General features: G+C 53.1%; 1 protein-coding gene across 1 annotated transcript in view; it reads right to left on the bottom strand.

Moving 5' to 3' along the window:
• The window catches only part of Dlgap2 (DLG associated protein 2), a gene marked incomplete at its 5' end in the record, with an annotated part of 498,702 nt that extends 481,057 nt beyond the window's left edge, over positions 1–17,645 (bottom strand). The window contains one exon of the mRNA XM_077109210.1: positions 17,579–17,645. Coding sequence (XP_076965325.1) covers positions 17,579–17,645 — 67 coding nt within the window. The remainder of the gene's footprint in view (positions 1–17,578) is intronic.
• Positions 17,646–18,056: the final 411 nt, after the last annotated feature.

Here is an 18,056-nt window from a genome sequence, read left to right as displayed (position 1 = left end):
GGGAAGTTCTCACTGCCCAAACGTCCACCGCTACCAGAGCAGCAGGAAGGAGGGTAGAGCTACAGGCCTCCCTGTCTCGAAGCCCCCACCTGGGGCCCTGGCTGTGCCTCTCATTGCCTTTCCTGAGCTGCACGTGGCCATGGCACCATGCACACCTCAGAGCACTGGGAGCTGGGCCATGTGGCACCTCCTGGGGTGCAGACCTGAGTGGAAGGTCGGAAATCAAGGCGAACCCAAAGAATGGAGGCCAGACAAGCAGCCCCACTCCAAGGAGCTCCGAACAGATGTGTCCAGCCAGGTGCTATCTGGCAAGTGTGACGACATGCAAGCAGTACGCTCTTCCTGACCCCAAGTGTGGGCAGGGTCCATGCACCCCACTAGGGTGGAAGAAGTGTCAGCCACAGGGACTTCAAGGTGCACAGTCCAGGAACCAAGGGAGCTGAAGACAACACTGAAGAGCCTGAGGCCGCAGAGACCGAGATTCAGACCACAGTCCACTGAGGCCAGCTTGAGAGGTGGGCAGATGTCCCCAGGAGTCGGTCTACTTCTCTGGCACAGGGCAGCGTGGGGATCTTGCAAGAAGTAAGGTGGATCCTCTTATAGGTCCCTTATAAGCGAGTGCATACCAACTCTATAACTCCTTCCATCCTCACAGGGAGGGAGAAGCCTCACCACATATTCTTCACCTTTCCCCAAAACAGTCTAAGACTCTGAAGAAAAACTGAAAACCCAGCTGCTTTCAACAAAGAACACAGCATGCTAATCAGTCTTCAACCTATTCCTCACCAACATTCCTCATCTTAAGAAAGTTTTTCAACTTTTAACTTTGAAACAATTCCAGGAACATATAAAAGTTGTGAGAATAGCACAGGAATCCTCCACTCTCCCTGGCTCCCCGGCCCTCTCCTCCTGCTCACTGGTCTGTCTTTCCTGAAGCCATTTTATGGCCACTTGAGATTGCACTGCAGGCACACTAGCAAATCCTCATGTAACCCCATCTAAAAGTGTCTACATAATCACAGCAAATTTCCAAAGTGCTCAAAATAAGACCAGTGCAATACTGGCTTTTGGTCCACTATCCACTCCTCGGCTTCACAGAAAATGACAACTGTTCTTAGTACAGGCTGCACTGTCTGCCCCTCCAGCTTTCCTCAACCTGGAACCATCTCTCCAGCCTTTCTTCCTCTGTACTGAGAAATGTTCTCTTTACAAATCCTAAGGAAGGACCAAGTTATAGATGTCCCTGCTGTAAATCATTTGGAGTCTGAAACCCCAAGGCTATGAGCCGAGGGGAATCCTAGCTGTCCCTTCCCATCCCAGAGCCACCTGCTGCCAGGGCGAGGCCACGGTTGGTGCTTCGGGAGACAGCCTGAGAAATCGGGGGAGGCAGAGGCCTGTGAAGAAGCCTCAGTCCCCATACACTTGAAGCAGGAAGTGGGGCTGGGGGTGTGTGCCTTGGCCGCAGTGCTTCCTGGCGGGCATTTCTGATGAGAGGGTGCCCCTCAAATAAAAGGGAGACTGCACATTCCAACAAAGAGTGTCTGAGGCACTGCCGTGGCCCCTCCCTCCTGTCACCGACGGGCCCGACTGCCCTCTGAGAAGACCATCCAGGGGAGGGATCAATGGCTAAGAACTGTGGGCAGGTACAGCAGAGAACCTTGATACCTGCTTTCTCATTGACTCGGATGCCTAAAAAGTAGAGAGCAAGGGTGCAACAGGACCATAGAGACTCCTGCTGAACAGCCAGGCGGGTGTTTTCTCCTGCACACACAGGGAGGGGCCGTCGGCCCAGCAAAGAGGACAGGAAGCTGCAGGGAGTGGGGCATCAGGAACCCAGTGTCAGGGCCACCAGAGGCTCCCGACAAGCAGGAAGGCTGGTAGCTGGGGGACATCTAAGTGGCATTCAACACAAGTAGCAGATGTCTCCAGGCTCATAGGGGAGGTGCCAGCAATTTCATATCTCAAGCAGCCAGGGAATTTTAAAATATCACAACATGGTCTCTTTCTGCCTGCTCTTGATGTGTCTTCTAGAGCCAGGAGGGCAAGAGAGCCTCGTCCTCAGCCTCAGCCTCAGCCTCCCATGGGAGGCACCCCCTTGTCTGCTCCCTTGGCCTGGCTGAGCCCAGCACCGAGCCTGGGCACCTGCACCACTCCTGCAGAAGCCCACCTGGCCTGTGCCATGCACACAGCCCCCATGCACAGACGTCTCCTGCCCCGGGACCAGGTCCAACAGCCCAGCCACCACCAAACTCATGAGCACCTCTTCTCTATCTACCGTGTCTCCTGCACACATGCTTCAGTTGTGCTACAAAAATTTCCGCCTTTTCTCCCCACAAAATCCCATCACAAAGAGCCCTGTGAGTGTCATCTTCACTGGAGGACACTCCACTGTCATTTCGGGATACAGGGAGGAAGGGCCAGAGCTCCCAGCCTTGGCCCTCCCCAGCTCAGCCTGCAGGCTTCTTGCTCCAAGGCCTCCCGCACTAGCACAACTGCAAAGCCAGCCTCCCTGGAGAGGCTCAGGCGTCTCCGAGCCCAGGTCCCCGCACCACACACAAACTGAGAGGACCCTGGGCTTCCTGTTGGCGTTAGCCTGGACCTCCCCAGGCTGGGTGGCAGGAGGAGAGCAGGTCTCCAGCTCTCAGAGCCACGAGCTCCTGCTCCTCCCCAGGAACAAGCAGCAACAGCGCCTGCATCCTCTGCGACAGCCACACCTTGCGAGCATCCCATTTCCACTTCTCCCCGCGGCCTTCGCCTGGTTCCTCACCCAGAGCACCCTCCCCTGCCTGGAAGTCTACCTACAGGTGACTCAGCATGGACTGACGTCCTTCTGGGACCCTGTGCAGCGCGTCTCACCCCTGGGCTGTCAGCACTGCAGCCACACCTCCTCACATGCCAGGCACCTGGAGAGCCTGCCTGGCTCTGCTGCTGTTGGCTGAGGTGGCCACTGCCCTGGCATGGGACAGTTTCTCTGGGCACAAGAAAACAGTCATATGCCTCAACTATCCAGGAGCTGGAAGAGTGAACAGATGTGTAAATGTGTGTATTTATACACACAGAGAGAAGTGTGTGCAGGTGCACACTTACTTCTGTTTGTGTGAATGTGTGTGTGTGTCTGTACACAGAGAGAGTACCACCTGTGTGCACATATAAATAAGTATATACACACTCACGCCTATCTATGTCCTATTGGTTCTGATCTCTGGAGACCCCTCCCCAGGACACCTGCAGACAAAGGCCAGGAGGGGCTTTTCCACACATGGACATGCTAGGGGCTCATTTTATGGAGTCTGCACCATCCATGAGGCTGCCCAGGCTACCTGGACCTCACAAAGCCACCTCTCACAGCATCCCACACAGAACAGAGCAGTGCTTCACGTATCAGGCCTCAGTCTAGAGAGACCCTCTCCCCCATCCCAAGTATGAAACACCAAACCCTGAGCCACCAGCACCCACACACGCCCACATCATCACCACCGTGAATAACCACCAATTCGCTGAAGAGCTGAGTGAGGTCCTCCAGGTGCCTGTGTGTGTGTGTGTGTGTGTGGGTGTGTGGGTGTGTGGGTGTGTGTGTGCGTGTGCGTGCGTGTGTGTGTGTGCGTGTGTGTGTGTGTATGTGTGGGTGTGTGTGGGTGTGTGCGTGTGTGTGTGCGTGTGTGTGGGTGTGTGTGGGTGTGTGTGTGCGGGGGGGTGTGTGTGGGTGTGTGTGGGTGTGTGTGGGTGTGGGTGTGGGTGTGGGTGTGTGTGGGTGTGTGTGGGTGTGTGTGGGTGTGTGTGTGGGTGTGTGTGTGGGGGGTTGTGGGTGTGTGTGTGTGTGCGTGTGTGTGTGGGGTTGTGTGTGTGTGTATGTGTGGGTGTGTGCGTGTGTGTGGGGGGGTGTGGGGGGGGGTGTGTGGGTGTGTGTGCGTGTGCGTGCGTGTGTGTGTGCGTGTGCGTGCGTGTGTGGGGGGGTGTGGGGGGGTGGGGGTGTGTGTGCGTGTGTGTGTGGGTGTGTGGGTGTGTGTGTGCGTGTGCGTGCGTGTGTGTGTGTGCGTGTGTGTGTGTGGGTGTGTGTGGGTGTGTGTGGGGGGGTGTGGGTGTGGGTGTGTGTGTGTATGTGTGGGTGTGTGTGGGTGTGGGTGTGTGTGTGTGCGTGCGTGTGTGTGTGGGGGTGTGTGTGTGGGGGGGGTGTGTGTGTGTGGGTGTGGGTGTGGGTGTGTGTGGGTGTGTGTGTGTAGGCAGCATACCTGATCTGGAGGTCCCGCCACACACCTTGGGGGTCCACAGGTCCACCCTGACCTCACCCTGTTGACTGTTGGCCTGGTGACTCAGCCTCCAACACTGAGCACAAGCCATGCCCCCACCAAGCCATCCTGATCACTCTCCTGGTGACCACCCAGCCCTGAGAGCACACAGCACGACGTGTTTGTAGTGCCTGCTATTGGCAGTGACAGTCACCTATGGGGCCCCATCCTGAGGACAGAAATCTGCACTGTGTCTCTCTGCTCAGGCCTCATAGGCTCATTAACTCTGGGACTAACTGAATCATCGCCACCCTCCTACAGAGCAGAAACCATCACCAGACAGCTGTGTACCTGGTGGCTAATGGGGCCCCCAGGCAACACTCTAACCCAGACTGAAACCAGGGAGTCTCTGTGCAGTCCCTCCCAAAGGGGCAGGTTCTGTCTATGTTCTTACATCTGCAGGCATCAGCACGTGGTTTGTGCTCCAACGTGACATGCACAGAGGCTGGGGGACCCAAGGCAGCATTACAGCACCTGCATTTGACTAAAGGACGACTAAAGGACACTTAAGGACACTCGGCTGTCCTCTCCCTGTTTACTCTGACCCTGAACCACAGAGGCCATTGGGCCTGCTCACAGCTGCTGCCTTACTCAGCTCTCATTGGATAACCCCAGCCCCTGGCTGACCCCCACCACTTCACTTTTTAAAAGCTGGTCCTGGAGAGGCTCCTCCTGGGCTTGCTCTCCTCCAGTCTCCCCACTCCCAGCAACACCCAGATATCCCAGAGCATCTGCGCTACCTGGGGCCGTTAAAACACTTCCATTGACACGGGGCGTTACCAGCATGGGGGTGCCACCCAAATTGAAGTCTTGGCCTTGGGGACCTTTAAAAAGTCCTGCCACCTTTAATAAGACACACTTAAATGTCACTGTGTTTGGTGTTCTGAGAGGGAGGTGCTAATCCCAGTGCAGGGCCGGCCTGCCCTGAGGATATTTCTTAGCAAATATCCTCAACATAAATGCCAGTAATCAGGACTTGATCTGGAAGCTCTTCTCTGAATGCAGGGTTGAGTGTATGATCCCACAGTCCCTGGAAGAAAAAAGGAGGGAAACATAGGTGTTTAGGTGATTCTGGTCACCCACACTCCATGTCACTAAGGAACCATGGCAGTTCTCCTAGGGTCTTTCCCCAAATCTGACTCCAGCAGCGTCTGCCCATGAGAGCCGACACAGAGACCTGGCTGACTCCAACGCGGCTCAGCCTTGCTCACAGTCACTGAGACACAGGATGAAAGCTCCTGGTTTGCTTCACATCCCTGGTGCCAAAGAGGAATAGCCTTCAGCCTGTCAAGTTTCTTGTCTCAGAATAATTCACAGCTCGCCTGGACACACACTACCGGGCTCCTCAGAAACACAGCCCGAGAAGCCAGGGATGCTGACTCCCAGCCCAGGCAGTTCTTCTACATGTCAAAATTCCTGGATTCATTTGCCCACAAGAAACGTCTTCTTTTCTTTCATTATTTGTGCATCAGTCCTTAATCCCTGCAAATTAACCCCAACTCATACCTGACAAAATGGCTACTTGCTCTAGACCGAGTGTCCTGGGTGTGATTGAGGTGCCACCTGAGATCCTGTGGAGCAAGAGGACACACCCAGCAAACAAGCCCTGCCGTGAGGCCCACCTTGTCCACACTCCACCAGTCACGCCTGCCAGGTGGCAACTCAGAGCAGTCTCCCCAAGACGAAGTCCAGACCATGGCTCAGGCGGTGCTTTGGAATGTCCTTCAATTAGTTTAAAACCCAACCCATAACTGATTTCACCAGAGACAAAATGAAGTAATAATTTTTAGAAACTGTCTCTTTTAGAATAGAATTTTTACAATAAAATGCCTTTTGACATTGTTGCAAAAATTTTTTAAAAAGTTACTAATCTCTGATCACAAAATTCAGCCCAACTCCAATGACCTATGGCCATTCCTACCAGTAGCTCGGGTCAGGCCGGCCCTGCACTGGGATCAGCACCTCCCTCTCAGAATACCAAACACAGACCTGCTGCAAGCCAGAGAGCCCCCATCTCTAGTCCAGAGCCACCTGGCTAGCGGATCTGACGCAGCCTATGCCAATGCCTGCTGAGGGACACGTGGAAACGCTGCACCCCTGAAAATGAGGCCAGTCACCTGTTGCAAGAGCAAAGTCATTTCCAGGGAACCTCATGTCTGCAGCAATGAAGGACCTGTCCAGCTGTGCCACACCCCAGATGGACCACACCCCAACTGCACAAATAAGCCTGTCATCCCCAGTGAACGTCTTCCATGCAGAGGTTTGGCCAGCACCCCCATGTCACTCAGGCCACCAGCTCATGTAGCAAGCAACCCAGCTCTCCCCTAAACCTTCCACTGTCCTCTTTCAGGCTCACACTCCCAAAGAAGAGCAGACACCATAGGAGTTCCTTAGGGTGGACACAAGACCAGAAGAGCCAGATCTCGGCCCCAACAGCTCAGGGGTTGGGCAACCTGACAGAACAGGCAGAAGCCCCCTGAAGGCAAAGCCCCTGCATGGAGGCTGGCAGACAATAAGACAGAGAAGCCACCAGGGACAGCTGTGCTGCAGGGAGGAATCCTCACCATCACACAGACACACAGTGAGACCGGATGCACCCTATGTGCCCCGTCTTCCAGGAACCCCCAGGAGAGCTACATGAATAGAACACCAACAAAACAATGTGCTTCCTTATATACAGAGATATGAAAAACTGTGGTATATATGTGTAAGAAGAATTGTAATGCAAAAAAGTACATGTAGAAGACACAAATTGACGCGAACATACTTTATATACTAAGATATGAAAAATTATGCTCTTTATATGTAATAAGGATTGGAATGCATTCCACTGTCATGTATTTAAAAAATAAAATCAATTTTAAAAAAAAAAAGAAAAAAAACCAATGCGCTTCCCACAAGAGCATGCACATATGCACATGTATCTGACACATGGACACACAGTACACACACGAGCACCTAGCACAAAGGCCAAGAAAGGCTCCCACTTGGGACCTGGGCAGCATGTGTCATAGGGACCAGGAGAGAAATTTAGGGAGCTGCCTCACCTTAGAAAATGTGAAGATTGATGCTGGGAAGAGGGTGAGCAGGAAGGAGATGAGACATGACAGATGGAGGTGAGAATAGTGAGTGACAGAAAGAGCCCATGAGAGCCAGCCAGACGGCAGCCACTCAAACCTGCACCACATACAGAGAGCAGAGCTGCACCATGCAGGGGGCCTGTCATGAAGATGGCAGTCGGGTGACATCCCTGCACACAGACGCCTGATCAAATAGTGAGCACAGGACACGTGGGAGCTGTGCGGTGCTAGTCACCAAGGCGTGCAGCACAAGCACAGGCCAGAGGGCTCAGCCGTCAGCCTCAGGGCGCTTTCTCTGCGTACCTGGCAAAGCACTGACATACTTACTCATAGACTTGCTTTTGGTTTTCGGACACCTGTGAGCTAACTCAGCAGAATGACCTGAGACTGTCATTCCAAGAGGCAAGCTTCTAAAGTCAGGCCTTGTCTGGCATCTGGAATACAGATTTGGGGGCCACCCTGACTGCTGTGGCTTCCAGTGCCCACGCCACCTGTGAGCAGGGCAGGCATGGTGCCACCCGAGCCTGGAATCCGGGGTCCTGAACATAGGGCTGTCTATGGGGACAGACCCCAGTGATAGCCCTGGGCTCCAGGACTTGGTGAGGTTGCCTGCTGGACTGTGATGCCCACATGTGGTCACAGCTACTGCTGCAGCAGCCCAGAGTGTGCTGACTCCACGGGAGGGGACCCAGGACACTGCCCTGTCTCCCTGCACTTCACCTCCTCCACAGCTGCCTGTGCTCGCTGTGCTGGGACCCTTCACTGTGAGATCTCAGCATAGACCTGATTGTGCATGGGGCTGGGACCGTCCTGTCCACCACTGGACCCTGGTCCTGGGGGCCCCCCATGGCGGTTTCAGACCAGGGCAGAAGGTGGTTATTAACACTGTGACCCATGGATAAAGATACTTCCATGCTAACACCACTTCTGAGTGGAAGAGCTCAGGGCAGGAGAGAGTAAGTTAGCACTGCAGGCATGCCACACTGGAAGTCTGCAGTGTCCCTCAGCAGAAGAACTGGATATGGGACACTGAACTCCACCAGGCACACCCCTCCCAGTCCCCGGCCCTGTCTGACACCTTCTCTTCACAGTCTTACCAGAGACCACACTGCCTGTCAGTGGGATGGCTGGACGAATCCCATCCCCACCACTGGGTCCCTACACAGGACTCCAGGGCCCCTGGTGCACACCTGCCTCAAGGTGGGGACACTGACCTGACATGTGGTGACAATGGAGGAAGGCTGCTGGGCAGGGCATGTTTGATTTCCGTGCCCTGGGCAAGCAGGCTCTGCTGCCCTCCTCCTCCCCCAACACCTGGGTGAAGAAGACACACGCAAGAGCCACATGTCCCCAGGCAGGCAGCGGCAGCCAGCAGGTCTGTTTCAGAATCGGTACCCTCCTGCCATGCTGCTTACTTGGATCATTCCCTGTTAATACATTCAACCAACCTAATATCAATCTCATATAAATTTCATATGTTTTCAGATACTAAGACTTTTTGTTCTCAAAATATAGTGTTTAAAGCTCACTCTATAGATGGACTTCAATAGAATGTTTTAATTAGTATGCTTTGATAATTTCAATAACTTACAAAATGTATTCAGTTTGTCTTCAAACTAGCTCATCTTAACCCAAATATCTATGTCTAAAATACATAAAGGTAAAGGACACAGAGCTGGTCGTCCCACAGCTAAGGGCTGAGTGAACAGACTGACACCCTGATTCTCTGAAACAGACCTGCCACCGCCAGCTCTTCACCCCCGTGGCCCACACTTGCAGGGCGAGGACACAGGGTCAGAGTGAGCCCAAGAACCTTCCAGGTCGTGCGCGGGCACGACTCCCCATCATCAATGAGGAACGACGTGCAACCTATCTGCACAGTGGAGAAGTGGTCAGGAATCCAGGTGGGTGGTCACAAACGCCCGCAGGCTGGCACGGGTGGTCACAAACGCCCGCAGGCTGGCACGGGTGGTCACAAACGCCCGCAGGCTGGCACGGGTGGTCACAAATGCCCGCAGGCTGGCACAGTTGTCAGACAAGTGGCAAATCTACTTTCTACTTCAGGCTTAAAAAGGCGACCAACGCTGGCTATTCCAAGGAGACTTGCCTGGCCAGAACCAAGGAACATGGGCATGTTCTAGCAGAGGGGCCCAAACCTGAGACTGGTGGATTGCAAGTGGGTGACCACATGTCACAGCAGCCACAGTGAGGCTCCAGGCTAGAAAGCCAAGACGAGCAAGTGCCTCACACCTGAACCTGGGGCTCCCAAGGGCACTCTCCCACAGCCACCCTACTAGGTGTTAGCTGGCACCCTGCCGTCCAAGGCCAGCTGCCCAGAACTTTGCTCATCTGACCAGCTTCACCTCACTAGATAGTGCCTGCTGTGGGTGTATCCACGACGAGGTGAGGAAAGGTCCCTGGGAAAACACATTTCCTTAGCACAAAACTGGCTCACACTGAGCCCAGAGAGGGCCTGAGGACTACTAGCACACAGGAGTGCACAGGCGGAATGCAGCCAAGGTTCCCGTCTTCCTCCCTGGTCCCCGGGGCCTCATCCCATATCACACACACACACACACGCGCGCACACACACACACACACACACACACACACACGGCTTCTCCTAACAGTCTCCTGTGAAGCTGTCGACACAGGACCAACCACCCAAGACTGGCAATCAAGGGAACAGCCACTTATCTGCCATACCTCTGAGGGCTTCTTTGCCTGGGCTGCGGGCTCCTGGTATAGCCGGGGCACACCTGGAGGGCCCAGGTGGCTCTACTCACATGTCCAGCCTTGGGCAGCCCCTCTCTCTACAGGATACTTCCAGATGGCTAGCCTAAGCATCCTAAGTGGCCACGAGATGTGGCCACTGCCTTGAGCAGATCAAAACAGTCCCATTTACACCCCTTTCTATACATCAAGGCGCGTCCCAAGGCCAGGCCAGATTCAGGAGTTCAGGAATCAGACTTCTTTTCTTCATTAAAAGGGTTGCAAAAAATTCAGTTTCCAACCCCACACCCCACTATGAAACTGAAGAGATTTGCAGAGAGATTCCAAAGTCAGGGGCCTAACAACCTTCTAGAAGTTCGAGTATCAGAATCAACTGTCATGAAGAATGTCCACCTGGAGAGGCTGAGTGTGTCCTGGATCAGACCAGGGCTGTTAAGTCCTTCCAGGAGGTGGTGCCATCCTGACCTGTCCACCCCCTGAGCTGGACCCAAACCCATGGTCCTGCCTCACCTTCTGTCTACTGCCTAGCCTCGGCAGCATCTTTGTAAATAACACCTGCATCTAAGCTCACCTAAGCATGTTTGGTGGGGAAAACGGCAAAGTGGATGATTTAAACCATTTGCTACCTTCAGCCCTTCACCTCTGAGACTGTATGGATACGGGTTTCATTACTTCTTTACCTAAAGTAGACAAGCTATGCAAGAGCCAGACGCCACAAGTTTGTGCGTGTCCATCCCCTCTCGTCCATCACTTCCTGCACATGATGGCTGTCCTAGGCAGCATGACCCTTGTGCTCCAGAGGGGGACAAAGCCAGCTCTTCTCACCAGGAGGTGACCCTGGCAGATGTCACCCACGATCAGCCCTCAATCTGACCTCAACACAGCTCCCTGGGGGCTCAACCCTGGCTTCCAGACCAAAACCAGCCAAGAAGCAGGGTCTTGTTACTAGGTTATCATTCCCATATCCACTGCCCTAGAGATTAGATGCTATTTGGAATAATAAAAGGTGACATAAGGCCCTCCACTCTGCTTTGGAGAGGAGGATGTTCAGGTTCAGACTGGCCATCAGCCATATCACTGATATGGACCTTAAGTCTTCGTTATTGATTTTATGTACAGATGAACGTATGCATGTCTTCTCACATGAGAAAGAATTTAAGGGCACTTACAAAATAAGTGGGTGAGAAAATTGGGGCAAAGAGGAAAATGAAAGGAGAGGTATAGAGTGAAGCAGAGCTGTGGTTAATAAGCACCCAAACTTAAGATGTGGGACAGGTGGATGGACAGGGGTTTGGCAGGTGGAAAGAGCGGTGGATAGATGCGAGATGACACAAAGCGATCGCACGTTTTGCTGTTTGTTTGTTTGTTTGTTTGTTTTCCAGCAGCTGACGAATGCATCATCAGTCACATTCTTCTGGAATTCCAGGGGAGCGGTGGGCTCTGCAGCCCACCACAGATCCTCTGCAACACCCCAAGCCCAGCAGTGAGTTTCCTAGGATGACTGTTGTGATACCACAGAAGCAGCACCAGTTGGGCACTGGGATGAGGTAGGCCAGGGACATAGCCTCCATGGCAGGGGCTCAGCCCAAGCTCTCGAGGGTGGGACAAATCTGACAGCACTCCATGCCAGGACACCTGGAACAAGTCTCTGCTTCTGTTTTCTGTCCTAGAGCTTTGAAAACATGGAGTAACATGAACTTGGAGGTCCCGTCTGTACCACGAGCACATTCTGTACTGTTAGTTAAAGGCAAAATCCTAGATTAGCATCCAGCCATTTTGGAGTCCTGAAATTTGAGGACACACAGGAATCGACTCACCCTGACACCCCAGAGTATGAACCTGCAGGCCAAGCCAAATGCCCACAGCACACAGGCTGACCACCAACTCTTGCTGGCATGGGCTCCAGTCAAGCTCCAGGGTGGGCTGTGAAACCACCAGAGTGCCCAGCTAGAGCCCAGCCACCACAGTGCCCAGCCACCACAGTGCCCAGCTAGAGCCCAGCACCACAGTGCCCAGCTAGAGCCCAGCCACCACAGTGCCCAGCTAGGGCCATGAAACTTCTTCACATCAAGTTGGCACAAGTGACAAACCTGAGTAAAATGTGTGGCAGCCTGTGGTCAGGTGACAGGGCTGGCTGGAACTGCACCAGGGCACAGGTGACGCAGCCTGCATTCTGGCAGCACTTCCCATGGGCTGCATGTCTTTCTACTTGGCACAAAGATGCCGTCTGAGCTAGAAGTGGGACCTGAGGGAGAAGAAGAGTCCACACAGAAACAGACCATTCTGGTCCTGACACATTGACCGTGACCTTTCACTCAGGCAGTAATTACATAACATGACCAACTTTCTAATAATGTCATTTCAGTTTATGAAAAATAAAACCCTTTGAGCATATGAGACGTTTGTTTTTCTTTCCTCTGTTGGGGGCCACAGAGAGAAAGCAAGATGAAGGGCATTCTGTTCACCGGCTTGAAGTGACACTGGCCTCCAGAGAGGGCACGGGGAAGGACCCTGTGGCTAGAGCAGCACTTACTTTGACTCCCCAAACCCAGACACCCCTCATCTTTCTTGGCTGGTGAATCAGCACATGGCGCTCTACATGCACAACCTTGATTCTTTGTGGACAGAGAAAGGTCTATGAATTACTTCAGTATCTGGGTAAAAAGAAATTTATTTGAAATATGTAGTCTTTCAAAGAAGTGGAATCTGACTTCAGCCCAGAGTTGAAATGCCATCACCTGGTACATGGCCAACAGAGACATTCCCAGTGGAGAAACTGTACAGGATCACCTTCTCAGCACGGCACCCTCTGTGCCTGCGACTCTGGGGTCCTGGCCACAGAGGCCAGCCAGCTGCCCCTCCATTCACACCAGGATCACTTCCTCATCCACATCACCTCACCCTGCACCACTTCGACAGGCAAGTTGCATGTGGATAATGAAGGACTTGGTCAGGGTCTTCACGGTGTCACAGACCAGCAGAGTGAGAAACTGAAGTCACAGGTGTGTACAGTGGGGGCCTTGGGTCTCTTCCTCATCGCCAGGTGGGCGACACCACGGTCGTGAGGTGCCTGTAGTCAGGAACCACCGCAGGAGTGCCACAGAACATGTGCTGCTAGAGCCAGAGCTCACCCACGACCCAGGAGTAATGCCTACCTGCAGACTCTGAATCACCTGCAGGCTGATGGAGATCAACGAAAGGGCGTTCACTGCCCTGGGCCTCACTGTACAGTGCTTCCTGCCCAGCTGTGAGCCACGTCCCTGTCAACAGGCTGGTGGAGACCAGCAAACTCACTAGCTGATCCTCCTGGACTTGTTTGCCAAGAAATTAAAAGCCTTGAAAATCTTCAGTTCACAAGAAATTCAGGGGCTTTAGAACTAGTAAATGCAACCCTTCCTACTACTTCAACAAAGACTGCCCTCTGCCTTTTTGAGCTAAATATGTGAACCGCCCAAGCACTGCTCCCTGTCACCAGCCCTACTGCTTGCTGGGGTCTGATGAGGTTGATCGTGCCTACCCCCGGGGGCCTCACAGAGCCGGTGGAAGAGTGTGTGTGCACTTGACATCCAGCAGGACCTACGAGGATGTTGCAAAATTCAGCACCCTGTTGCCAATGGTAACTTCAGTCACGGGTTTGTTTAGCTGGTGTACGAGAAGGCTTTGCGCAGTCCCCAGAAGGCATTCAGGAACGTGCCAGGAAAGGCTGCACCTGGCAAACGTGAGGATGTGGCCTTAACATGCCAGCTCAAGAGAACTGACACGGTAAGGGCACCGCCCACCCTATTCAGCATGGCACAGCTTGAAACAGACCCTGGTGGGATCATTCAAACCCCAGAAACCAACAAACACAACAAATCAGGGTCCTGCCCTCCCTCCCTGACCTGGCCCCAGGGAGTTTTATTCAACACTGACCAACATCGACCCAGCCAGACGCAATGCCTGGGATGGTGGTGCTCAAGTCTCAGGTGAGCTTACCAGGTGTTTGCAAATCAGCAACAAGCAGGCCCACAAACACATGGGAAACACTAACACCTTTCACCCACTTTTTAACACACAGTGCTTCATGGGCTCCTGGCATCCACTATCAAGTAGAAACCCAAAGCACTCCAAAACTCAAGTGCCACCCCTGCTTGCCCCGTCTGAGGGCTCGTCATTTGGTTTCTCTCATCAGTCTGCAAGGAGAGAACGGCTGACCGGCTCACTCTCAGCTCATTCCTGAAACTTCTCGTTCTTGGCTGGGGGACAGGCACTCTCCCGATGAGCACAGGGTAAGTGCTCTGAGGCCACTCCGCTCTCCTCAGAGCAGCCTGGACGCAAGGCCAAGCCATCACAGGCTCCTGTGAGCACGGCTCCTCAACAACAGGCACTTCAGAAACAAACCCCATTGGTGACCAAGACAAGGAAGACAGAAACTCTCAGAACAAAATCACCCACACTGTTTCCCCCGTGAACCTCCTTGTCAGGGAACACCTGCTCACAGTCCGCCACGTCCTTCACGTGCAGTCCCATTGGTGTGTTCTTCACACCCCAGCTGCACACACCCTCTCATGAGGGAGAGAGATTAATCAACGTGCTATTGCACTCTGCACCAAGGAGCAGAGGTTTCTTCTCAGGAAGGTAGGGATGGAAAGCAAGGAAGCAACTGTAGGAGGCCACAGTGGCCTGCAGGGAAAATGGCCTGCAAAGTAGGGATGGGCACAGCCCAGGAAGCACCAGCCACAGCCCAGGATATGCACGGGAGCCGCTGCCCACAGAGGCTTCCAGATCCACGAGGGACTGGCTATGTGCCTGGACTGCCTCGAGCCCACCAAGACCCGCCAGCCATGCAGGACACAGGAGCGGCCCCACAGTGCCCAGGCTCCCTGCTTTCATAGCCTGCCCAGAGTGTCTGGAGACGGGCCAGCAGCACTTCTCATCAGCACCCAGTGCTAGTCACGGCTGGCTCTGGGTTCAGGCAGAGAGAGTGACCAGGGGGTCCCAAACACCAGCAGAGCCCAGTTGCCAAGGAGCCATGCCTTCTGGACAGCCCTGCTTCAGAGCCCTTCCTGCACCCCCAGCACACCACCCCTTGGGCTTTCATGCAGGCTCAAGACCCAAGGCACGATGGGAGCCAACTAGATGTCACCAGAAGAAGAAAAGGCAGAATGTTTGCATTCTGTAAAGGCTGAATCAAACCCAGGCCTCATGCTCGCTAGGCAAGTGCACTACCTTCAAGCCACATCCAGGCCTCAGCCTTGTTCCCTGAGAGCTGTCTGCACTTCGGTCTGCGTTTCCAAGAAAGGGACAGCGTCTGTAGCCATGCTCCTCCCTCATTAAAGAAGCATGACCCTGCCTGTCCTCAGTTCTCCGGAGAGCAGATTGTGTCTTTCAAAAGCAGCACTGTTTAATTCAGGACACATACTATATATACAGCTAAGGGCTTAGACAGCACTTCTAAAATAAGGAAGAGTCAAACAGAAGATAGAAGCAACGACTCATCTAGAAGTAGATCTTTTTTAAAATTGTAGTAAAATACACATAACATAAAATTCACATTAACCACTTTGAAGGGCACAGTTTGGAGGCATCAGGCACAGTCATGTTGTCACGCAGCCATCATCACCTTCCACCTGCGGAACTTTTGATCTCCTTAACCGACTGTGAAAGCGCATGGTGGAATCCGGAGGGTCGGCACACTGCTCGAGTTGCTAAGGAGCTTGCCATGCCACTGAGGAGCAGAGCAATCACAGGTTCCCAGCAACACCCCTGTGATCACACAGCCCTGCACACCTCCGACCCCGTCAGATGGCTAAACGGAAGCTCTGGTACATCTGTCCATTGAGGAGTGACAACTCACCCAGAACCTCTCCTTCCCATGGGAGGCAGTTCATTCCCTCTGCACACTGAACCTCAGGTTCCCACAACCTAATGCAGGCGAAGCACATCATGGTACAAGAGCATGTCCGCGAATGGCCTGGGCGGACTCCTGGTCAAGCCCCAGTGGAGGTGGCCTGACTGCCTGAGGGCTAAGGGCAACAGAGCGCCTCAAGGTGGTAAGACATTCCACAGCACCATGAAGTGCTGCACAAAACAAAGTGCGAGAACTCACTGCAGTGCTCAGAATCACCACCGTCCTCCAGGGACCTTGCTTAGCCACGGACGCGCTTCTTCATGGCTCACATGTGTCTCAGAATCAGAGCAGTAACTGGTACATGGGATTGATCTGGAAGCAAATTCCTCCCTGTGAGACTCAGGTTGGTGGGGAGCAGGGTTTGCAGCCACTTTTGGTCCTTTGCATGTGGCGCGCTCATGTTGTCACTGCTGATAAAGACTTCCAGAAAATAAACAGGCTCAAAAACACCCAAACACATTCTAAACCTGCTTCTCTAAAAGCAGGAAATATGCTCACATTCATAGCCAAGATATTTCAGTGGCTGAAAACCAAACATGAACAGTTCCATAAATATTTTGAAAAAGAATGTGATTGGTAGCATAATCCACCCAGTTCCTAAGTAAAAGTAAAGCCCTGTTTCCCTGTTACACTTTACACCAGGATGCGTGACATTAACTGTGCCCTTCAGCCCCTCAGTCCGGCGCTTGCAAGCTGGCTGGGCAGGATGCCACTCATGTCACAGTAGAGCAAATCCAACTGAACATCACCCAACAGCGCATTGTGCTCAATTCTGTGTCCGTCAGAAAATAGTAAGGTAAGGTCAGCAGACCTGCTTCTTACCAACAGCAGTACCCTGCCGCACACACCAACCAGACAGAACCAGCCTTCCCAAGGAGGGGGACGCACACTCCAGCTCTCCTCAGACTGCAGTTTCTTTGATGAAAACAACTCACACTAGAAGCTCCAAGAAACAAGCAACTAAAACACTATCCACAGGATAACCTGCCCCAGGCCAACTCAATCTCCTCTTTCTTATTGAAACAACAGCCTTCCAAAGGGGTTTTTACACCCTCTATGCCCATCGTGTTTCCTCAGGAGCAATTAGAGCACCGAGCTGACACGCGGCCACACAGGTCTGACCACAGTGAGGGACTGCACAGACACAGCGTGGAAGGTCCCACTCCAGGACACCTGCTGGTGGCTGCCAAGACCCCAGGAGATGACCTGCAGCCGGTTCTTAACATGGCCAAGGAAGGGCTCCACAACGGTGGGCTTCAAACACACCCACACAAGCCAACAGTGGGTCTCTTAGTAAATAAGTGCAATGAGCGAATGAAACAGCTTTAAACCAATGAATTCCGCTTTATAAAACCACCAGCTTCCCTTAGAAGTCCAGGACATCAGTCTGCTAAGTCCTGTGTCAGCAAAGACAGACCTCTGCGCTCAGCTTGCAACCCACTGCACAAACAGAGATGTTGGTTTTGGCTTTGTTCAGTGAACGTATCATCTTGCACTAAAAGCCCACGACACCCAGGTCAGGCGTCACACCTCTCCATACTGCCGCAGACATGCAGCCTGTGGCCACAAATCAGAAGAATAATGGGTACCTGTGTTCCTGTCTGGTAGCACACAGCAATGCTTCTGCAGAATGCCGGGCAGAACCTGTTTCAAAACAAATAAATAAAATGCATTTGGTTATTATTCGGGCAGAGGGGGGCATCTCATTAACTGTTGCATTTTTCTAATAAGGTTGTTCACTGTTGAACAAGATCCACAGGCCCAGGACAGTCTGGCAAGTTAAGTGGCCCAGAGCTGCTGATGACATCCGCTTCTCATCAGTAAGGCTGATGAGGTATGTGCAGCCTGCACACATGCTCCACAGTGAGGCTGCCATTCAGGGATGTGCTCCTGAGAGATGGCAAAATGGTGTTCGAGGGGCTGCTGACAGAAGGTAAGTGGGCCTGCCAATTTTTATGGTGGCTTTTAAAATATTAGATGCATCTGGAGCCTGAAAGTGGCACCTCGCTGGGACCTCATTTCAGGTCTTTAAGGATCTGAGCCCAGGCACTTTCATCAGGGATGAGT

The sequence above is a fragment of the Callospermophilus lateralis genome, chromosome 4 (assembly GCF_048772815.1).
Source record: "Callospermophilus lateralis isolate mCalLat2 chromosome 4, mCalLat2.hap1, whole genome shotgun sequence".
NCBI lineage: Eukaryota > Metazoa > Chordata > Mammalia > Rodentia > Sciuridae > Callospermophilus > Callospermophilus lateralis.
Note: the sequence above shows the minus strand (reverse complement) of the source record. Positions and strands in the feature narration are given on the sequence as shown.